The 25000-nt window shown below is 45.9% G+C and overlaps 1 protein-coding gene across 1 annotated transcript in view; it reads right to left on the bottom strand.

Annotated features, from left to right (window-relative positions):
• The window catches only part of dock4b (dedicator of cytokinesis 4b), a gene marked incomplete at its 3' end in the record, with an annotated part of 397129 nt that overhangs the window by 258493 nt on the left and 113636 nt on the right, over positions 1 to 25000 (bottom strand). The window contains 1 exon segment of the mRNA XM_084331105.1: positions 18032 to 18112. Coding sequence (XP_084187231.1) covers positions 18032 to 18112 — 81 coding nt within the window.

Here is a 25000-nt window from a genome sequence, read left to right as displayed (position 1 = left end):
GAGGAGAGGAGAGGAGAGGAGAGGAGAGGAGAGGGGAGGAGAGGAGAGGAGAGGAGGAGAGGAGAGGAGAGGAGAGGAGAGGAGAGGAGAGGAGAGGAGAGGAGAGGAGAGGAGTGGAGAGCGGGTTTGGAGCAGTAAAGAGCAGGGAGAGGAGAGGAGGAGGAGAGGAGAGGCACCAATACAGATACTGGTACTGGATATTTCATTTAATTTCATTTCCATTTTTATTTGTTTCATTCATGGTAATGCACATTTCCATGAAATAATTTAAAACGTGTTTCATAATCAAAGCACCTCTCAATTTGTACATTCCATGGGCAAAAAAAAGAGCAGGAGGAGAAAATCTTGCCTGCCCCTTACTTAAAACATAAATAAACAATAGAAATAGAAGGTCTGTCAATTACAATTATGCAACAGTCAATACGTACAATAACATTAGAAAAAGAGTCATACGGAAACGTGTGGCCCCTCAACTTCATAAAGTCCAATTATAATAAATGTTCTTGACTGAAACTCTCTTAAACAACTCTTAAATCATTCTGTTGAGAATTCCACAGTTTGACACCACATACTGAAAAATACACATCTGATTTAAAGTAGTCTGTGCATACTGATACTTCAAATGTATTTAATTACTTACTTAATTATTGATATTGATCTGATACCAGGCTAAAATAAGGTATCTGAGTATTTCCCCAACACTAAAATATGATACAAAGAAACGTGTAACAAAGTGACTGGATTTGCTGCATTTAAAATGCATGTTAGCAGCACTTTAGATATCTCTAATGGAGAACAATCTATCATAGCCTCATATCTCAATCCATTATAGCCTAATATCTCAATCTATCATAGCCTCATATCTCAATCTATCATAGCCTCATATCTCAATAATTATTATGACCTCATATCTCAATCTATCATAGCCTCATATCTCAATAATTATTATGACCTAATATCTCAATCTATGATATCCTCATATTTCAATCTGTGAGGTTCGCCTCTTCCCTGGACCTTTATTTCCCTTTCTCCTCACCTCTCCAGCCCCCACCTCGCGTTCTTTTACCCTCGTCTGCTCTTCAGCAGCCCACACCCTTGGACTACCTGTCATTATGTGTTTGATTGGTCCGTGCCGAACTCACACTTCTAGTTCGAGTATCAATTACCATCACGCACCTGATGTGTATTCTAATTAGCGCCCCTGTGGGCTTTAAATACCTCGCTCTTCCCCTCAGTCCTGGTCGGTCGTTCCGTATCATATCTCTATCAGCAAACTCCTACGGGAGGATTCTCAATCTGTAGGCTCCTACGGGAGTTTCTGTTTCTGTCTGTTATGCTGTTTCATCTCCGGCGTGAGATGCGCTCAAGCCTTCGCCACCTGTCGCCGTTTGCCTGGAGGGAGACACTGTACTGTGCTCTCTAATCCTCTACGGGAGGTATTCCAGTGTTCCACTCCAGACCTCCGAGCCAGACGCGCTCTTCACTCCAGACGCGCATCCAGACGCGCATCCAGACGCACTCCAGACGCGCATCCAGACGCGCATCCAGACTCCGCGCCAGATGCGCTCTCCATACCGGCGCGTACTCCAAGCAGACGCGCACCACTCAGACCTCCGCGCCAGATGCGCTCTCCGTACCGGCGCGTACTCCAAGCAGACGCGCACCACTCAGACCTCCGCGCCAGATGCGCTCTCCGTACCGGCGCGTACTCCAAGCAGACGCGCACCACTCAGACCTCCGCGCCAGATGCGCTCTCCGTACCGGCGCGTACTCCAAGCAGACGCGCACCACTCAGACCTCCGCGCCAGATGCGCTCTCCGAGCCGGCGCGCTCTCCTCCAGACGTCTAGCCTGCGCCCTCCTACTCCTCCCTGTAAGCAGCTCCAGCCCTCGCCCTGTCCATGGCCTTAACCCTGTTTTCTATGTCCCTGTCCCCAGCCCGCCTCCGCGGGTCTCTGTCCCTGTTTCTCCCCCTGTCTCCAGCCCGCCTCCGCGGGCCTCTGTCCCTGTTCCCCTCCAGTGCCCCAGTCCCTCGCCCAGTCCAAGGCCTTAACCCTGTTTTCTATGTCCCTGTCCCCAGCCCGCCTCCGCGGGTTTCTGTCCCTGTTTCTCCCCCTGTCCCCAGCCCGCCTCCGCGGGCATTTGTCCCTGTTTCCCCTCTCTAGTCCTCCTAGTCCTCCCTGTCCAGTCCTTCTAGTCCTCCTAGTCCTCCTTGTCCAGTCCTCCTAGTCCTCCCTGTCCAGTCCTCCTAGTCCTCCTAGTCATCCCTGTCCAGTCCTTCTAGTCCTCCTAGTCCTCCTTGTCCAGTCCTCCTAGTCCTCCCTGTCCAGTCCTCCTAGTTCCTCCTAGTCATCCCTGTCCAGTCTTCCTAGTCCTCCCTGTTCCTGCCCTGTTCCCTTGCCCTGGCCCTGTCCGTTAGCCTTTCCCTTAGCCTTCCCCTTAGCCAGCTCGCCTCTTAAAGGCACTGTGCCTATTTTCCCAATTCTTGTTTTCCTGTAATTTGTGTTCTCCCTTAAAGGGACAGTGCCGTTTTATGTTGTTTTCAATAAATGCCCATTTCTTGGCTTACTCTCATACCTGTCTTGTGTTGTGCGATTGGGGTCGGTTACAAACCATAACAGTACGACCCGACCAGTCGACGACCCCAGCCAGTACAGACAGTGTATGTTGAGTTTGCCTTTTTTTTTGTTCCCTCTAGTTAGCCCTTGTTAGTTCCCCTGTTGAGCTCCCCTGTTAGCCTTTGTTTGCTCCCCTGTTAGCTTCCCTGTTAGCTCCCCTGTTAGCCTGTTAGTCTCCCCTGTTAGCCTTTGTTAGCTCCCCTGTTAGCTTGTTAGTTCCCCTGTTAGCTCCCCTGTTAGCTTCCCTGTTAGTCTCCCCTGTTAGCCTTTGTTAGTTTCCCCTGTTAGTCTCCCCTGTTAACTCCCCTGTTAGCTTCCCTGTTAGCTCCCCTCTTAGCCTGTTGACTCCCCTGTTTGCTTCCCTGTTAGCCTCGTTAGCTCCCCTGCAGCTTGTTAGGCCTCTACTACCAACATGGCCCCAGTCTGCTAGCTTAGCCCCGGCTGCTAGCACAGCCTCTATGTTAATGCAGCCCTTGCAGCTAGCATAGGCCCTGTAGCTAGCCATGCCCAGGCAGCTAACCCGGTCCCTCTGCATGGCCTCCACTTTTTGTGTAGCCTTCCCACTGCTAGGACTACTCCTTCAGCTAGCAAGGTCAGTTTTCCCCACTGCTAGGACTGCCCTTTCAGCTAGCAAGGTCAGTTTTCCCCACTGCTAGGACTGCCCTTTCAGCTAGCAAGGTCAGTTTTCTCCCACTGCTAGGACTGCCCCTTCAGCTAGCAAGGTCAGTTTTCCCCACTGCTAGGACTGCCCTTTCAGCTAGCAAGGTCAGTTTTCTCCCAAAGCTAGGACTGCCCCTTCAGCTAGCAAGGTCAGTTTCCCCACTGCTAGGACTGCCCCTTCAGCTAGCAAGGTCAGTTTTCCCCACTGCTAGGACTACCCTTTCAGCTAGCAAGGTCAGTTTTCCCCACTGCTAGGACTGCCCCTTCAGCTAGCAAGGTCAGTTCCCCACAGCTAGGACTGTCCTTCCAGCTAGCTTGTTTCTCTCATGCTGGTCCAGCCCTGTCTGCTAGCCTAGCTCCGGCAGCCTGCGCAGCCTCTATGTTAATGTTGCATTACAGCTAGCATAGGCCCTGTAGCTATCAGTGCCCTGGCAGTTACCCCTCAGCTCCTCTAGTTACCCCTCAGCTCCTCTAGTTACCCCTCAGCTCCTCTAGTTACCCCTCAGCTCCTCTAGTTACCCCTCAGCTCCTCTAGTTACCCCTCAGCTACCCTAGTTACCCCTCAGCTCCTCTAGTTACCCCTCAGCTACCCTACTTACCCCTCAGCTACCCTAGTTACCCCTCAGCTACCCTAGTTACCCCTCAGCTACCCTAGTTACCCCTCAGCTACCCTTGTTACCCCTCAGCTACCCTGTTCCTTTGCTAGCCCCACTTTTGTTGTAGCTTCCCCTGCTAGCATGGCCCAGTACTTTTTGTTTGTTGCCTTGTTTTGTCCCCTGCCACTCTGTCTGTATTTTTGGGTCGCCCGGTGGCTCCCGTGGAGGGGGGAGTACTGTGAGGTTCGCCTCTTCCCTGGACCTTTAATTCCCTTTCTCCTCACCTCTCCAGCCCCCACCCTCGCATTCTTTTACCCTCGTCTGCTCTTCAGCAGCCCACACCCTTGGACTACCTGTCATTATGTGTTTGATTGGTCCGTGCCGAACTCACACTTCTAGTTCGAGTATCAATTACCATCACGCACCTGATGTGTATTCTAATTAGCGCCCCTGTGGGCTTTAAATACCTCGCTCTTCCCCTCAGTCCTGGTCGGGTCGTTCCGTATCATATCTCTATCAGCAAACTCCTACGGGAGGATTCTGAATCTGTAGGCTCCTATGGGAGTTTCTGTTTCTGTCTGTTATGCTGTTTCATCTCCGACGTGAGATGCGCTCAAGCCTTCGCCACCTGTCGCCGTTTGCCTGGAGGGAGACACTGTACTGTGCTCTCTAATCCTCTACGGGAGGTATTCCAGTGTTCCACTCCAGACCTCCGAGCCAGACGCGCTCTTCACTCCAGACGCGCATCCAGACGCGCATCCAGACGCGCATCCAGACGCGCATCCAGACTCCGCGCCAGATGCGCTCTCCGTACCGGCGCGTACTCCAAGCAGACGCGCACCACTCAGACCTCCGCGCCAGATGCGCTCTCCGTACCGGCGCGTACTCCAAGCAGACGCGCACCACTCAGACCTCCGCGCCAGATGCGCTCTCCGTACCGGCGCGTACTCCAAGCAGACGTGCACCACTCAGACCTCAGCGCCAGATGCGCTCTCCGTACCGGCGCGTACTCCAAGCAGACGCGCACCACTCAGACCTCCGCGCCAGATGCGCTCTCCGCGCCAGATGCGCTCTCCGTACCGGCGCGTACTCCAAGCAGACGCGCACCACTCAGACCTCCGCGCCAGATGCGCTCTCCGAGCCGGCGCGCTCTCCTCCAGACGTCTAGCCTGCGCCCTCCTACTCCTCCCTGTAAGCAGCTCCAGCCCTCGCCCTGTCCAAGGCCTTAACCCTGTTTCTCTCTGTCCCTGTCTCCAGCCCGCCTCCGCGGGCCTCTGTCCCTGTTCCCCTCCAGTGCCCCAGTCCCTCGCCCAGTCCAAGGCCTTAACCCTGTTTTCTATGTCCCTGTCCCCAGCCCGCCTCCGCGGGTCTCTGTCCCTGTTTCTCCCCCTGTCCCCAGCCCGCCTCCGCGGGCCTTTGTCCCTGTTTCCCCTCTCTAGTCCTCCTAGTCCTCCCTGTCCAGTCCTTCTAGTCCTCCTAGTCCTCCTTGTCCAGTCCTCCTAGTCCTCCCTGTCCAGTCCTCCTAGTCCTCCTAGTCATCCCTGTCCAGTCATTCTAGTCCTCCTAGTCCTCCTTGTCCAGTCCTCCTAGTCCTCCCTGTCCAGTCCTCCTAGTCCTCCTAGTCATCCCTGTCCAGTCTTCCTAGTCCTCCCTGTTCCTGCCCTGTTCCCTTGCCCTGGCCCTGTCCGTTAGCCTTTCCCTTAGCCTTCCCCTTAGCCAGCTCGCCTCTTAAAGGCACTGTGCCTATTTTCCCAATTCTTGTTTTCCTGTAATTTGTGTTCTCCCTTAAAGGGACAGTGCCGTTTTCTGTTGTTTTCAATAAATGCCCATTTCTTGGCTTACTCTCATACCTGTCTTGTGTTGTGCAATTGGGGTCGGTTACAAACCATAACACAATCTATGATATCCTCATATTTCAATCTATTATATCCTCATATCTCAATCTGTTATATCCTCATATCTCAATATATTATAGCCTCATATCTCAATATATTATAACCTCATATCTCAATATATTATAACCTCATATCTCAATATATTATAGCCTCATATCTCAATCTATTATAACCTCATATCTCAATATATTATAACCGCATATCTCAATATATTATAACCTCATATCTCAATCTATTATAGCCTCATATCTCAATCTATTATAACCTCATATCTCAATATATTATAACCTCATATCTCAATCCATTATAGCCTCATATCTCAATCTATTATAACCTCATATCTCAATATATTATATCCTCATATCTCAATATATTATAGCCTCATATCTCAATATATTATATCCTCATATCTCAATCTATTATAACCTCATATCTCAATCTATTATAACCTCATATCTCAATATATTATAACCTCATATCTCAATATATTATAACCTCATATCTCAATATATTATAGCCTCATATCTCAATATTTTATAGCCTCATATCTCAATCTATTATAGCATCATATCTTATATCTTGTTATATCCCAAAATGTTTTGTGTCCAATGGATGAGATTGGCTCTTGGTACGACACTGAAGGTTTAGGACACAGAATCACCAAAGCTAGTGGGCATGGTGGCACCACTGCGTCCCTGGCACAGAGGCGTCAGCTCAGTGAAACACCAATTAATGTTCGCCCAAGTTTGAAAGTTGAAAATACTTTTCCACACGCTGCGGATTTGCATTTGTACATGTTCACTTCTTCACCCCTGTGCCTGACAAGACTTACTAATCAAGCCTTGGTGAAAGCTGTGCATATTTCCCCTGCTAGGTGGTGAGAATTCTCGTTAATATGAGCGGCAATGTGCATCCACGGCACACGCTTCCATTATGCTGCAACACATCTAATTTGTCTCACGTCATACGTTATACTGTCAGCATCGAGGCTGAGGCACACACACACATATACACACGCACACACACACACATCAGAGAGAGGTGCATACACACACATAGCTGTAATACGACACACACAAAATTGTTGCCGGTCTCCGTGTCCTGCAAGATTTCAATCTACCGGACAAATGGGATCAATTCCGGTCAGAGTTTATTGAGCTTAAAAACAATTGATAGGCAGGCTATATAAAGAATGACATCCTCAAGGCATGTAGATTTATAATATTTTAACTTAAAACTAGGCTACTTTTGCGTATACAGTCATTATATTCCAAATCAAATAAGTCCCGAGACTCCGTGCTGCTGCTGACTTTAAATCAAATAAGTGTCTCTGGGCAGTCGGCCCGACATTAAATACAGCAGTGTGTTATAATCACATTTTTATGAGCTAACGAATTCCGTTATATTGGACATTTGTATTAATTATATCAAGCGAATAACTGAGAAATTTGGCAGAGAGAGACGGCAACATTATCGTGAAATATAAACGTTGCGTGATGACTATTATATCTCCGCCTCCCAGTCCCAACGAAGAACATACCAATAGTATGCAACTGCAGAGCCGCAGAGCCAGCGGCGCTCTCAGGTCCAGTCTGGGGACCGCTCAGCAGCGCCACCCACCCAACAGCTGAATTGCCAATGGCTGAATTGGAGTATTGCACTGTGCGCGCACAACTGTCAGCTCTGCGGCTCTGCAGTTGCATGCTTCTCGCAAATCTAGCTCCCGCTGCCTAACCCAAATGAATCTCGACATCGCTTCACCAATAGTCGTTATCAGAACACTACACACATATCATAATAGAACACACATCGTTGTCATTATTAGACCTGCTTGGTGAAGCAACAATGAAACAAATGTAACTATTTTAATACAATTCAAATTGTGCTTAGAGGGAATTATTTTCACCGGACATTATGACCGGAGAGATTTAAATATGTCGGACTTCAACAGATTTTGCCGGTCAAAAAACGGTAATTACCGGACAACGGAAACCCTACACACACACACACACACTTACAAATTACATACACATGAATTCAAACATTCAATCAGGCACATGCATACAGAGATACAGAATACACCTACAGTACACACACACACACACACACACACACACACACACACACACACACACACACACACACACACACACACACACACACACACACACACACACACACACACACACACACAGTTCTAACAATAATATTTTCCATCTACTTATCCAACAGCAGCCAAATAAAATTCCAGACTGTAGCTTTAATTCATGAAAAGGTGACCTTTTTGGAAATTAAAGGTTTACACACGACAGCATCTATGGACTCTCATATCTCTATGCCAGCCTGATACACACACAGTGCCCAGCTTTGTATGGGTTCGCTTGTTTAAGTAGCTTACTGTACCCACAGATCAGCTCACACATCACCGCTGTGTTTAAACAGAGAGATCTGTACTAATCTGCTGTCAATGACCAAAGATGACAAGAGCTGCTGGTTAACTGAGCCTCGTGGCAGGAGAGACACACACACACACACACACACACACACACACACACACACACACACACACACACACACACACACACACACACACACACACACACACACACACACACACACACACACACACACACACACACACACACACACACACACACACACACACACACACACACACACACACACACACACACACACACACACACACACACACACACACACACACACACACACACACACACACACACACACATGCACGCGCACGCACAAAATCACAACTGGACATATGAACACACACACACCTGTGAGTGTGCACAAATATACACTATCACACACACACACAGACAGACACACACCACAGAAAAACACAAGACACATTCAGGGGCTCTCAAGCATGTGCTCGTGCACACACACACACACACACACACACACACACACACACACACACACACACACACACACACACACACACACACACACACGCACAACACACACACACACACACACACACACACACACACACACACACACACACACACACACACACACACACACACACACACACACACACACACACACACACACACACACACACACACACACACACACACACGCACAACCACACACACACACACACACACACACACACGCGCACGCACAGCACCAGATGGCTAGTGGAGCGCCTGCCAAGTGCTGCCCAGCACTCACTGCCGTAGGAAGGAAGGAGAGGAGGAGGAGGAGAGGAGGAGGAGGATGAAGGAATAGGAAAAGGAAGCCAAAAAAAATAAACAGAGACAAAGAGCGAGAGAAAGAGAAGAGTGGAAGACGTATAGGACAAGAAATAATGGAGGTAGAGCGACGGGATAAGAGATGGAGGAGAAGAGCAGTGCAGCACTGAAGACAACACTGAAGACAGCACTGAAGACGGCACTGAAGACAGCACTGAAGACAACACTGAAGACAGCACTGAAGACAACACTGAAGACAGGACTGAAGACAACACTGAAGACAACACTGAAGACAGCACTGAAGACAGCACTGAAGACAGCACTGAAGACAACACTGAAGACAACACTGAAGACAACACTGAAGACAGCACTGAAGACAGAACTGAAGACATCACTGAAGACAACACTGAAGACAGCACTGAAGACAACACTGAAGACAACACTGAAGACAACACTGAAGACAGGACTGAAGACAACACTGAAGACAGCACTGAAGACAGCACTGAAGACAGCACTGAAGACAACACTGAAGACAACACTGAAGACAACACTGAAGACAGCACTGAAGACAACACTGAAGACAACACTGAAGACAACACTGAAGACAGGACTGAAGACAGCACTGAAGACAACACTGAAGACAGCACTGAAGACAACACTGAAGACAACACTGAAGACAACACTGAAGACAACACTGAAGACAACACTGAAGACAACACTGAAGACAGACAGCACTGAAGACAGACAGCACTGTAGACAACACTGAAGACAACACTGAAGACAACACTGAAGACAGCACTGAAGACAGCACTGAAGACAGCACTGAAGACAGCACTGAAGACAGCACTGAAGACAGCACTGAAGACAACACTGAAGACAACACTGAAGACAACACTGAAGACAACACTGAAGACAACACTGAAGACAGCACTGAAGACAACACTGAAGACAGCACTGAAGACAACACTGAAGACAACACTGAAGACAGCACTGAAGACAGCACTGAAGACAGCACTGAAGACAACACTGAAGACAGCACTGAAGACAGCACTGAAGACAGCACTGAAGACATCACTGAAGACAGGACTGAAGACAGCACTGAAGACAACACTGAAGACAGCACTGAAGACAACACTGAAGACAGCACTGAAGACAGCACTGAAGACAGGACTGAAGACATCACTGAAGACAACACTGAAGACAACACTGAAGACAGCACTGAAGACAGCACTGAACAGAGTACTGAACACATTACTGAACACATCACTGAATACAGTACTGAACACGTGACACGCCACTGAACACTGCACTAACACATCAATTGGTTTGTCCTCGACTGGGTCTGTTTTTTAGTCTAAATAGGATTATTTTGTGTCTCCCCAAAAATGAATGCAATGGTGCAGAAGGCCTAGTGTGGTAGACTTACTGTAGAAGGATTTAAGCTCCATTATACTAAAATAATATATATATGCCCACCGGACACCCTCTCCTAAAAAAGATTACATCTTATGCGAGGAAAACTCACTGAGGATTATGATTATTACTGCGCATTATTGGATATTTTAGAGGCTCTAGTAAAAACATGTTTTATACATAATCCTATTGAAGATTGAACATTAGGTTATGAACCTTTCATTTACTTATGAAACAGAGTTTGACTGACAATGACTAGGCATAGTACAACCTTTTCATATTGGAAAAGAAAATCTACTTTTTTTTGTAAAATAGTATGGGATATAAATCAGATAGCCTATAGGCTATTATAGTGATCAATTAATATGAGACAATAACATTTTAACCAAAACCACAATACGAAAAGCTATTTTGGAATGAAATGCCGTTTCATTACCGTTACATTGGTTTGACTGTAATAAGCTATGGTGGTGTTCCAGGGCTTACAGTGTGTCCAGGGTGTTATTTACTGGAGTCCTGTGGAGCGCTGTGGCTGTATGACGGCTTTCAGCACGAGTACACAGAGGACATGAAGGACACGAGGACGACGGCTACCGCACGACATGCTGTGTGTGTGTGTGTGTGTGTGTGTGTGTGTGTGTCTTGTCTCTGTGTGTTTTGTATATCTGTGTGTGTCTTGTCTCTCTGTGTGTGTCTCGTCTATATGTGTGTGTCTCGTCTATATGTGTGTGTCTTGTATATCTGTGTGTGTCTTGTCTCTCTGTGTGTATCTCGTCTATATGTGTGTGTCTCATCTATATGTGTGTGTCTCGTCTATATGTGTGTGTCTCGTCTATATGTGTGTGTCTCGTCTATATGTGTGTGTCTCGTATATATGTGTGTGTCTCGTCTATATGTGTGTGTCTCGTCTATATGTGTGTGTCTTGTATATCTGTGTGTGTCTTGTCTCTCTGTGTGTGTCTTGTCTATATGTGTGTGTCTCGTCTATATGTGTGTGTCTTGTATATCTGTGTGTGTCTTGTCTCTCTGTGTGTGTCTTGTCTATATGTGTGTGTCTCGTCTATATGTGTGTGTCTCGTATATATGTGTGTGTCTCGTCTATATGTGTGTGTCTCGTCTATATGTGTGTGTCTCGTATATATGTGTGTGTCTCGTCTATATGTGTGTGTCTCGTCTATATGTGTGTGTCTCGTCTATATGTGTGTGTCTCGTCTATATGTGTGTGTCTTGTATATCTGTGTGTGTCTTGTCTCTCTGTGTGTGTCTTGTCTATCTGTGTGTGTCTTGTCTATATGTGTGTGTCTCGTCTATATGTGTGTGTCTTGTATATCTGTGTGTGTCTTGTCTCTCTGTGTGTGTCTTGTCTATATGTGTGTGTCTCGTATATATGTGTGTGTCTCGTCTATATGTGTGTGTCTCGTCTATATGTGTGTGTCTTGTATATCTGTGTGTGTTGTGTGTGTCTTGTCTATATGTATGTGGTGTGTGTGTCCTGTATATATATGTGTGTGTGTCTTGTCTGTCAGTGTGTGTCTCGTCTATCTGTGTGTGTCTTACGCCCTGTTTAGACGGAAACGCTAGCAGGTGAATCCGCAAAAATATTTTTTCGGATGTGCCTTTCGTTTATACGGAAACAGCGTTTTTATGGGGTGAAACCGTAAAAAAGTGAGACCACCTTCCAGGGTGGAATTCCTAGAAACGATAAAACTTTGCGCTCTCATCTAAACTGTCAAACCGCATAAAACGATGACGAAAGGGTTGTCAAGGCTCTCGTCGCGCGTACTGCTTACATCACAGGCATGCGCCAGTAGCCTAGAAGCGTAAACAAAGCATGTCTGATTCTATCCATGGCGATCACCTGAAGGCTACATTGGCAGTACTTTTAAATACAAGAATCTGTCCCGCGGCTATCACAACTATTAGTACTGGACCCACTGTCTGTGAGTGACTCTGCTTTGGTCCAATCACATTCCCCACCCACAGTCTGCGAATCAGAGGCAGAGTAGGGCAGGTCTTCACAGCACGTCATGTGACATATGCGCCAATCGTGTGACAGCGGGGCTCCGTCGTCTCGAGTCGTTACAGCCTCGTATGCATGCAGAATTCCATCCCAAAACGCTAGTCTAAACGCAAAATTAAAAGTGAGACCGCAAGACGACTTTTGCGGTTTCTGTTCAGACTCTCTCCGTCTAAACGTAGCCTTAGTCTCTGTGTGTGTGTGTGTTGTGTGTGTCTTGTCTATATGTGTGTGTTGTGTGTGTCTTGTCTATATGTGTGTGTGTCTTGTGTATCTGTGTGTGTATTGTCTATATGTGTGTGTCTTGTGTATCTGTGTGTGTCTTGTGTATCTGTGTGTGTCTTGTGTATCTGTGTGTGTCTTGTGTATCTGTGTGTGTCTTGTGTATCTGTGTGTGTCTTGTGTATCTGTGTGTGTCTTGTCTATCTTTGTGTGTCTTAGTCTATCTGTGCGTGTTGTGTGTGTTGTTGTGTGTGTCTTGTCTATCTGTGTGTGTCTTGTGTATCTGTGTGTGTGTATATATATGTGTGTGTGTCTTGTCTATCTGTGTGTGTCTTGTGTATCTGTGTGTGTCTTGTGTATCTGTGTGTGTCTTGTGTATCTGTGTGTGTCTTGTGTATCTGTGTGTGTATATATATGTGTGTGTCTTGTCTATCTGTGTGTGTCTTGTGTATCTGTGTGTGTCTTGTCTATATGTGTGTGTCTTGTGTATCTGTGTGTGTCTTGTCTATATGTGTGTGTCTCGTCTATCTGTGTGTGTCTTGTGTATCTGTGTGTGTCTCGTCTATCTGTGTGTGTCTTGTGTATCTGTGTGTGTCTCGTCTATATGTGTGTGTCTCGTCTATATGTGTGTGTCTTGTATATCTGTGTGTGTCTTGTCTCTCTGTGTGTGTCTTGTCTATCTGTGTGTGTCTTGTCTATATGTGTGTGTCTCGTCTATATGTGTGTGTCTTGTATATCTGTGTGTGTCTTGTCTCTCTGTGTGTGTCTTGTCTATATGTGTGTGTCTCGTATATATGTGTGTGTCTCGTCTATATGTGTGTGTCTCGTCTATATGTGTGTGTCTTGTATATCTGTGTGTGTTGTGTGTGTCTTGTCTATATGTATGTGGTGTGTGTGTCCTGTATATATATGTGTGTGTGTCTTGTCTGTCAGTGTGTGTCTCGTCTATCTGTGTGTGTCTTACGCCCTGTTTAGACGGAAACGCTAGCAGGTGAATCCGCAAAAATATTTTTTCGGATGTGCCTTTCGTTTATACGGAAACAGCGTTTTTATGGGGTGAAACCGTAAAAAAGTGAGACCACCTTCCAGGGTGGAATTCCTAGAAACGATAAAACTTTGCGCTCTCATCTAAACTGTCAAACCGCATAAAACGATGACGAAAGGGTTGTCAAGGCTCTCGTCGCGCGTACTGCTTACATCACAGGCATGCGCCAGTAGCCTAGAAGCGTAAACAAAGCATGTCTGATTCTATCCATGGCGATCACCTGAAGGCTACATTGGCAGTACTTTTAAATACAAGAATCTGTCCCGCGGCTATCACAACTATTAGTACTGGACCCACTGTCTGTGAGTGACTCTGCTTTGGTCCAATCACATTCCCCACCCACAGTCTGCGAATCAGAGGCAGAGTAGGGCAGGTCTTCACAGCACGTCATGTGACATATGCGCCAATCGTGTGACAGCGGGGCTCCGTCGTCTCGAGTCGTTACAGCCTCGTATGCATGCAGAATTCCATCCCAAAACGCTAGTCTAAACGCAAAATTAAAAGTGAGACCGCAAGACGACTTTTGCGGTTTCTGTTCAGACTCTCTCCGTCTAAACGTAGCCTTAGTCTCTGTGTGTGTGTGTGTTGTGTGTGTCTTGTCTATATGTGTGTGTTGTGTGTGTCTTGTCTATATGTGTGTGTGTCTTGTGTATCTGTGTGTGTATTGTCTATATGTGTGTGTCTTGTGTATCTGTGTGTGTCTTGTGTATCTGTGTGTGTCTTGTGTATCTGTGTGTGTCTTGTGTATCTGTGTGTGTCTTGTGTATCTGTGTGTGTCTTGTGTATCTGTGTGTGTCTTGTGTATCTGTGTGTGTCTTGTCTATCTTTGTGTGTCTTAGTCTATCTGTGCGTGTTGTGTGTGTTGTTGTGTGTGTCTTGTCTATCTGTGTGTGTCTTGTGTATCTGTGTGTGTGTATATATATATGTGTGTGTCTTGTCTATCTGTGTGTGTCTTGTGTATCTGTGTGTGTCTTGTGTATCTGTGTGTGTCTTGTGTATCTGTGTGTGTCTTGTGTATCTGTGTGTGTATATATATGTGTGTGTCTTGTCTATCTGTGTGTGTCTTGTGTATCTGTGTGTGTCTTGTCTATATGTGTGTGTCTTGTGTATCTGTGTGTGTCTTGTCTATATGTGTGTGTCTCGTCTATCTGTGTGTGTCTTGTGTATCTGTGTGTGTCTCGTCTATCTGTGTGTGTCTTGTGTATCTGTGTGTGTCTCGTCTATCTGTGTGTGTCTTGTCTATCTGTGTGTGTCTTGTGTATCTGTGTGTGTCTTGTCTATCTGTGTGTGTCTTGTGTATCTGTGTGTGTCTTGTGTATCTGTGTGTGTCTTGGTCTATCTGTGTGTGTCTTGTCTATATGTGTGTGTCTTGGTCTATCTGTGTGTGTCTTAGTCTATCTGTGTGTGTCTTGGTCTATCTGTGTGTGTCTCGTCTATATGTGTGTGTCTTGGTCTATCTGTGTGTGTCTTGGTCTATCTGTGTGTGTCTTGTCTATATGTGTGTGTCTTGGTCTATCTGTGTGTGTCTTAGTCTATCTGTGTGTGTCTTGGTCTATCTGTGTGTGTCTTGTATATATATGTGTGTGTCTTGTCTATCTGTGTGTGTCTTGTCTATATGTGTGTGTCTTGTGTATATGTGTGTGTGTCTTGTGTATATGTGTGTGTGTCTTGTCTATCTGTGTGTGTCTTGTCTATATGTGTGTGTCTTGTGTATATGTGTGTGTGTCTTGTGTATATGTGTGTGTGTCTCGTCTATCTGTGTGTGTCTTGTCTCTCACATCTTTTCCAGAAGGTCAGCATGAATCAGCAGCAACCTAAATATCCCGCCATCAAACCCGAGCCACAGATGTCTTCCTTACATACTGTAATACAGATTAAAAATGTACGTAGGTGTCCGACCATAGCTGATGGTTTTGTTTGTGTCAACTGCACTGATTCAGCCTATCGATTGAGTTTTTATTTCCTTCATGTTCAATAAACTTAAGTTTCCTTATTTATTTAACAGTCACAATTAGGATTGTCTATTTAGTGAAGACAAGTAACACCCAGGTACATTTATTTATTTGTATTTTGGGGTAGTTTGGTAAACCAATTAAGTAATATTTTTGGTATAGAATGTTTGAATATCGATATGTCTTCAAATGCCCATCCTTACTACATACCTCCTTCAAACACACCCTTCATCTCTTGCTGCTGCATCACTTTTAAGCCTCCTTTTGTATCTCTCTTTGTAAGTGATGTGATGTGAAAGAAGGGGTGTGTGAGAGAGAGAGAGAGAGAGAGAGAGAGAGAGAGAGAGAGAGAGAGATTTACTGGTAGTGCATGTCCGTGTGTGTCTTTGTAACGTTACACAATCCCTGCAGTGATGCATTCATTCCAATCTTTATTTATTCATGTGAAGCGTCTGTAAGATCATCAACCTTTATTTATTCTCGAAAAGACAATTGAGGTCACCCTCATTTTCAATGTCGTCGCGACTTTACAGACATTTCAATGCATACATTTTTACAATATAATAATAATAATAATAATAAATATGAATAGCTATCTATATAGCACTTTTCACACATGGACCGCAGTCCAGAGTGTCCCACAGCAATTAGTATAAAATGAACATAGGCATAACATCAGCACACAAATTGACAGAATAAAAAACAATGCATAAATTGCAGACATAAGAATAGGTATAAAAGACCATAAAAGTAGTGCGACGTAACAGTGCAGACTTAAGAATAGGCATAAAATAAGTACAATAGTGCAATGTTGTTCGAAGGCATGTGAACCCCCCCCCCCCCCTCCCGGAACAGCCAGTCCCCCAAACTCCCCACACATCAATCCCTACCAGATCCCCATCCAAGACACACACCCCCCCCCCACGATAAAGCATGTCATGACCGAAGGAAAACACAAACAGCCCGCGCACTACTCACACCGCCATGTACGGCGAGGGGAATGCCACCCCAACGGGCCGCTCCATCTCCCCCGGTCCTGGCGCCCCCCCCCCCCCCCCGCCACCACGAGGGAATAACTGAATCTACGCTGAGCTGTTGTTGTGTTATGCCCTGTTCAGAGCCAAGCAATCTATCACCGCTGTCTTATGTGGCAGGGTTAAAGAATCGTTGAAAAAAAATATATTAACTGTATTATTTTACAGATTACTTTTGTACTGCATCATGTACTATTAAACATGTACTGTATGTTGTACTATTCAACATGCGTCTTCATGGGACTCTTCCCCCCCCAATGACTCCTTTTGTTGTGAGGAGACAAAAGAAACACGGATTAAGAGCTTCAATTACCACTGGGGGGGGGGGGGGGGGGGGGCTGTTTGTGTGTATAATCCTCCTCCACGTGTGTATGTGTCTTAGTGTATGTTTGTGCGCCGCATGGCGTGTGTGAGTGAGTGAGTGAGTGTGTGTGGTCATATGCGTGTGTGTAAGACAGCCCTCCTCTCTTCCCTGCGATAAGTGTCAAGAGGAGAGATGTGGTTGCCACGGTAACAGTGGCGTGTGGGGGTGTGGAGAGGGAGGAGGAGGAGGAGGAGGAGGAGCAGCACTGGACCAAGTGGCCCGATGATGGAACAGCACTCTGCTCAAACGTCTGTTGTTGTGAGGGACATGAAACAAATGTCTTCTGATGGTAAATTTTGGCTGCATTTTTAAATCAGCTTTTATCCAAAGCGCTTTACAACTTATGCGTCACATTCACCCGCTCACTCACACATTCACACACCAACGGCGGAGAGGCGACCGTGCAAGGTGCCAAGCTGCTCATTGGGTTAAGTGCCTTGCTCAAGGACACTTCTTCGACACGCAGCGGGAGGAGGAGCCGAGAATCGAACCAAAAACCTTCCGATTACCAGGCGACCGCTCTACATCCTGAGCCACTGTCGCCCCACTGCCCTGTTTTGTGTCTCGGCAGCTTGGCCACTCCTAAAAGCTAGTTGATTTTCCCCTTGATGGTTGACTTTCCACCAAGTCTAAAATTAAAATTAAATTAAATAAAATACAAAAAATAAAAAGACAGTATATTTTCTCTAACTTTTATTGGGTCTCATTCTCCAACGGACTTACGACAAAAAGGGCTTTCTCTTAGGGCCCTTTGAGACCTTTTCGGGCAAGACATGAATATAGACAATATATTATAATATAATATTAATTATATATGTTTTATTGGGACGGTTGGTGAATCCCAAAATCGGCCCGAAAAGGTCTCAAATGGCCCTAAGAGAAAGCCCTTTTTGCCGTAAGTCCTTGGTGAATGAGACCCAATTTTTATTTGAAAACACCTCTCATTCTGTACATTTAAAATGAATCACTTGGGTAGTGAGGTCACTCACCAGTTTGTAGAGCTCTGTGACACTGAGTTCGTCTGGATCCACCATGCTGAACTCCCTCCTGGGCACCAGGTCCAGACCCAGCTGCCTGCAACACGCACACACACATCATGTCATGTATGTTGTGTACTGTATGTCATAAATGGCACTATGAATTGAAAATGGGGGACCCTGATGTAAACAAGACAAACGTCTTTCTCAGGTCTGCATCCCCTTAACAATTGTGTGTATTGAGCCGTACTGTATTGTACCCATTCTGCAATCTGTTAAATAAAGTTTTCATTCATTCACATGCACACAGGCACACACGCACACACACTCACACCATCTCAGTCAGTTCGTTGTAACAACCTCGGGGTACACACTGGTCTAATACACTACTGGACACTCAATTAATTTCATTCCACTGCTGCAAGCAGGACCTTGGGGCAATGTGACCTCACAGCGCTAAGGCTTACGGTGTGAATGTAGCCAAACTGTGGTGGCAGTTGACCTTAGTTGTAACACAACCTTTAAGGGATGTCCGACACAGGGGCAGACCATGTTTATTGAAGAGGTGGCAAGATGTTACAAGGCAGAGAGCAGACAGAGTATTGACTGCTCTCTGTGTGTGTGTGTGTGTGTGTGTGTGTGTGTGTGTGTGTGTGTGTGTGTGTGTGTGTGTGTGTGTGTGTGTGTGTGTGTGTGTGTGTGTGTGTGTGTGTGTGTGTGTGTGTGTGTGTGTGTGCGTGTGTGCGTGCGTGCGTGTGTGTGTGTGTGTTGGGGGGGGGGGTTACATGTGTCAAGTCCTTGATGCACAACAGGTGTGCAGCCACACCCCTGCTCCTGAGCCTAATTAGATTGACCCAAATCAGGTCGTCCCCACAAAAACGGCTTTTCCAAATTTAGGAATTATAAAACAAATTATTTTACTGAATTGCGCACTCTGACGATGTTCCACTGTCAATCATTATCTGCCAAAGGAGAAAGTAAACTAACCAGAGCTTTTTATTAAATCTTTTTTTTTTTTACCTTTATTTACCCAGGGTAGGTTCGCTGAGCACCGATGGTCTTTTTCAGCTACGCCCTGCTTCACATTCACACAGTTCCATTCACACCTGGGAGCCGCCCAGTACAACCACAGTCTGACACCTGGGAGCCGCCCAGTACAACCACAGTCTGACACCTGGGAGCTGCCCAGTACAACCACAGTCTGACACCTGGGAGCTGCCCAGTACAACCACAGTCTGACACCTGGGAGCTGCCCAGTACAACCACAGTCTAACACCTGGGAGCTGCCCAGTACAACCACAGTCTGACACCTGGGAGCTGCCCAGTACAACCACAGTCTGACACCTGGGAGCTGCCCAGTACAACCACAGTCTGACACCTGGGAGCTGCCCAGTACAACCACAGTCTGACACCTGGGAGCTGCCCAGTACAACCACAGTCTGACACCTGGGAGCTGCCCAGTACAACCATAGTCTGACACCTGGGAGCTGCCCAGTACAACCATAGTCTGACACCTGGGAGCTGCCCAGTACAACCACAGTCTGACACCTGGGAGCTGCCCAGTACAACCATAGTCTGACACCTGGGAGCTGCCCAGTACAACCACAGTCTGACACCTGGGAGCTGCCCAGTACAACCACAGTCTGACACCTGGGAGCTGCCCAGTACAACCATAGTCTGACACCTGGGAGCTGCCCAGTACAACCATAGTCTGACACCTGGGAGCTGCCCAGTACAACCACAGTCTGACACCTGGGAGCTGCCCAGTACAACCATAGTCTGACACCTGGGAGCTGCCCAGTACAACCACAGTCTGACACCTGGGAGCTGCCCAGTACAACCATAGTCTGACACCTGGGAGCTGCCCAGTACAACCACAGTCTGACACCTGGGAGCTGCCCAGTACAACCATAGTCTGACACCTGGGAGCTGCCCAGTACAACCACAGTCTGACACCTGTTGGCCACTGAGCAACTCCACTGGAGCAGTTGGGGGTTACATGCCTTGCTCAAGGGCACTTCAGCGGTTGGTGTTAAGGGTATGGGAGCTACCCATATTATTTCCCCTTAATGTTAATGTATTGAATAAATAATATTATATTATTGTTCCCCTCATACGTTTTAGTATTTTTTTTTATAAATAAGAACCAAAAATGTGTTGAAAAAAGTTAAATAATTATTACATTTCACGGCATCTGTGCAGCCTTGTTTATTCACTGTGACCATGGAAACAACGATGAAGGCAACCACACACACAGGTATGGTTTCCTTATGCAGAAAAGATAGTCTGTTTGCTTTTCTGATTACGACATCGCTGCATGACTCATAAATATTCAGACAAGTTAAATTTATTTGTTATTTGTGATACTCTGTCTACACCCAATTCAACGTTATAACCGCATTTTCTTCCAAACTAATTTGGTCAGGGGTGTCTGTATTTGGTACTGTTACAAGGCACTTTGAGCAGAGCCCTTTTGCAGGCTGTGATCTACAGGCATAAAGGCAGCTCTGCATAGGAGTGTGACTGAATTGTTGAACCCAGCATTGAGACACATGTGTCGGCTACATGTACGCAGGGGTGTAAAAAGTACCCAGAAATGATACTTACAGTATGTGAAAGTATGGGTACCGTCTCAAAATCGTACTCAAGTAAAAGTCAGACTATCTGGCTAAGTACTTAAGTACTAAAAAGTAAAAAAAAAAAAAAAAAAACATATATTCTTCTGATAGCAGGTGTTTAATCAAAGATCCCCGCTTTCTAGTCCTGCACAAGGACCAATCAGCATGGGTATGGGCGGGTTAAGTTTCCATTGATGGGGATTTGATTGGCTGTTTTTAACTCTCCTAAAGCATCCAACGCGGTACCGTCCAATGGCGCACTGTTTTTTATTTTCGGCACTATTTTCTCATTTTTGGGCGGAGGGACACAATTTTTTGTGGCCATATTACGAACAGCGGCCCCCACACACACAGCAAGTATCAATCCGCAGCTCTGACCAGAAGTCTATAAAAAACCCTGTCAACCGCAGCTCCCGTTTTCCAAACTTTCCTCCAGAGCGAGCGGTCGCACAATGAATTTTCTCCGGGGATTCTGCGCCTGCCTGTACATTTCGAAACAACCGTGTAAGTACTGTGTTTACTAATCTGTTGAACTTCTTATAGCATTCGTTAACTTTTATGACCGTCTATAGTGTTTGTGAGATGTTTTTACAGAGATTCTGGTCATATTTTCCATCAAAAATCTTGTTTTGAAATCTACCGTGTGCGACTAGCAATTTCCCCCCAGGGAGAGTTACCTGTGAGTTGGCTAACATTCAGCGCTAGCTGCAGGCTAACGGCAACACAGTTGTCGTATTTATTTCGCAAATGCAGTGTTTTCAAATAAGCCACATTGCTGTATTTAGTGTATTCATTAGTGGGTCATATTCCTATATGTAACATATCTCATTTTATCAACTTAGAATTGACGGCAGTGTCTAGATGCTGGAACTAGCTCCCATGCTAACAGCACCGGCTGAGATCCAGGAAGAGCGCCGTCATTCCCCTACCCAGGACAAAACGTTCAAGAAGGGCGAGGTTCTAGAAGGAAGACAAGGCTCTATGAAGATAATGGGGTAAGTTTGAAGAAAATTTTTAACACACACATGAACGTTTTATAATTATCATCACAATATGTAAATACATTTTTTTTTTTTTTTGATCAAATCTAGTTTCATTAATTAATTAATAACTTTTGAACAATAGATGCTATTTCTAATCTGTCAGCTGTTCTATATTACCAACAAGATTGTCTACATTCCATTCAAGATACATAAATCTGATTTAAGCAAGGAAAGTGTAATTTAATACATTTTTATCTTCCAAGTTTAATTTCAACAAGTTTAAGTGCAACTACATATGAACCATAATAATAAAAATTATGATGATAATCATACACTTATTTTATATCATTGGAAAGCCCTAGTTGTTAGCTTTAAAATGGCACCAAATATGAGGTACTTTGAAATACCCAGTAACTAATAATCTATCACAAACAATGCAATATCATGTTCAGGGATTTCCTAAATACAAGAAAGCTCTGGAAGATAAAGTGCGGCCGCAGGAATAATCGGCCAGAGAAACAAATATACTAATTAAAACGGTTGGACCTGCGAGATTTGTACTTTGTACTTTGTAGGTCTGCGTTTTAAATGTAAGGAGTAAAAAGTACGTTTTTTCCCCCCTGAAATGTAATTGAGTAAAAGTATATAAACCTAATAATACTTGAGTAAAGTACAAATCCCCAAAAACAGTATTGTAACGAAGTACAATTACTCAAGTACTTTACACCCCTGCATGTACGTATACTGACGCACACAAACACTCACACACACACACACACTGTACACATGCACACACACACACACACACACACACACACACACACAGTGGTGTCAGGGCCTTAGTGTCAGTCAGCTACGTCAACTCGACAGCTTAGTCAGTCTCTCTCCTCTCAAGGGAACGTCCCCCACCATCCTCTTCCTCCCCCCCACCATCCTCTTCCTCCCCCCCACCATCCTCTTCCTCCTCTTCCTCCCCCCCACCATCCTCTTCCTCCCCCCACCATCCTCTTCCTCCCCCCCACCCTCCTCCTCCTCATTACCCTCCTGCTTCTCTCCTTCCCTTCCTTCATTCCTCCTCCAACTCCTACTCCCTTGTGGTGTGTGTGTGTGTTTGACTGTGTGTGTGTGTGTTTGACTGTTTGTGTGTGTGTGTGTGTGTGTGTGTGTGTGTGTGTGTGTGTGTTGTGTGTGTGTGTGTGTGTGTGTGTGTGTGTGTGTGTGTGTGTGTGTGTGTGTGTGTGTGTGTGTGTGTGTGTGTGTGTGTGTGTGTGTGTGTGTGTGAGTGTGTTTTCTTGTCAAGGTCATCCATCCCAACACACATCTCACTGTCCATGAACTGCTACAGTCTGTCAACGCTGCCCTCCTCCCTGTGTGAGTGTGAGTGTGAGTGCGATGGAGAGAGAGAGGGAGGAGGGAGAGAGAGAGAGAGATAAGTGATAGGGAGAGAGAGAGAGAGATAAGGGATAGGGAGATAGAGTGGGGGGAGAAAGAGAGGGAGAAGGAGATAGAGAAAGAGAGAAGGGAGATGGAGAGAGAGAAGCGAGAGGGAGAGAGAGAGAGGAGGCGGGGAGAGAGATAAGGGAGATGGAGATAGAGAGAGGGAGATAAAGAGACAAAGAAGGGGGAGATAGAGAAGGGAGAGAGAGAGGGAGAGAAAGAGACAGAGAAGGGGGAGATAGAGAAGGGAGAGGGAGAGGGAGAGAGAGAGGGAGAGAAAGAGAGAAGGGTGCTTCCTGTGTCCTCACATTGCCCAGGGCCGGGAGACCAATGTGGTGTTTGTGTTAAATAGAAAAAACTGCCTAAAAAGTCTAACCAAGCATTTGTGTTTCTTTAAAAGAGAGACAGAGAGAGAGGGGGGGGGACAGAGACAGAGAGAGAGAGAGAGAGAGAGAGAGAGAGAGAGAGAGAGAGAGAGAGAGAGAGAGAGAGAGAGAGAGAGAGAGAGAGAGAGAGAGAGAGAGAGAGAGAGATGCTGCTTTCCCCCTGTCCTCACATTCCCCAGGGAGACCAGAGTGTTTGAAGGGGAACTGAACTCATTAAGTGCAGCCTGGGGAGAGAGTGACATTCAGAGAGAGTGTGTGTGTTTTGTGTCTATGTGTGATGGAAGATGCAAGAGCAAAAGAGACTGTGTAATTCGCCTCATTCACTTCGCCCGCCATCTTTGTTTTCATACATCGCTGTGCTGTGCACGTATTTCAACAAGATGACAACTAAGGCCTTGTCGTTTTCGTTTCGTTTTTAGGTTTCCGTAAAAACAAAAAACGTCTGAAGATAATAAGTGCATGCCACAAATGTACAAAATAAATGTCTTTCCTGTTTTATTTTGAAAACCCCCGACCGGAAGTGTTATAGTGTCTGTTGCTAGCAGCTTAACTTGTGTCGGCCGGTTCTGTGCTTTTCGAGCTAACGTAACATCATTAGTTTAGAGAGGAGAGAAAGACCGCAGCTCACATGCAGCTGAAACTACCTGTTGGAATAAATTAATTGATTGATGTTTAACTTGTCCCTGTGTGTGTCCAGTCATTTCGACTAGCAAACGTTGTATTTAACGTTACCTCAGGAGACCACTGTCTATTGTATTTAGTTGGTTAGCTATTTAGCTAATGTGGATTCAATAGCATTTTGAATAGCATCAACAGCTTTATTTACTAAATTATGGAGGCTTTTTAATCGTCAAGGTAAGAGAGGATTTGTCATGATCAACTGAAGGCGTATGCTATGGAACAATATGTGCTTGGGTTTTCAGAAAAAGGCCAGCTATGTGACGCTAATTATTTAGCTAATATTGATAGCATAGCTTGCTGGCTAGTGGCTACAACTCAACACCATGCCATGGGGATACTATTTACTAAATTATGGAGGCTTTTTCTTTATTTTAATTTTTTTTAATTGTTGATCTTTTTCCCCCTCCTTTTTCCTCCGATTTTCTCCATCCCAATGTTAGTCGTTATGCCAATTCCCAATCCCCTTCCTGGTCGCTGCGCACCTACCCCCCACAGTCGGTCTGGGAGAGTGGAGGCTATCACGTGCTTCCTCCGACACACGTCCAGCCAATCAACCGCTTCTTTTCACCTGGCAGCGCGGACTCTCACTGAGAGGGTGTAGCGTGTGGAAGGATCACACTACCCCCCTTAGATCCTATCCGCGCTGAGCAGGCGCCCCGACCGAACTGTAGGAGTCGCTGTTTACAACGACCGGACCCACCCCGCCAGCTTCTCCCACCCTCTAATACTGCCAATGGACCTGTCTCAAAACCCTGCACTCTTTTCTTGATCCTCCAATCACAGCTGTCGCTTACCTCTGACTTCCTGTTTGTACGAGGAAGTCAGAGGTAAGCGACAGCTGTGATTGGAGGATCAAGAAAAGGGGCAGGGTTTGAG

Source organism: Notolepis coatsorum (assembly GCF_963971535.1).
Source record: "Notolepis coatsorum genome assembly, chromosome: 15".
In the NCBI taxonomy this organism is placed as follows: domain Eukaryota; kingdom Metazoa; phylum Chordata; class Actinopteri; order Aulopiformes; family Paralepididae; genus Notolepis; species Notolepis coatsorum.
This window is presented reverse-complemented; position numbering and strand designations above follow the sequence as displayed.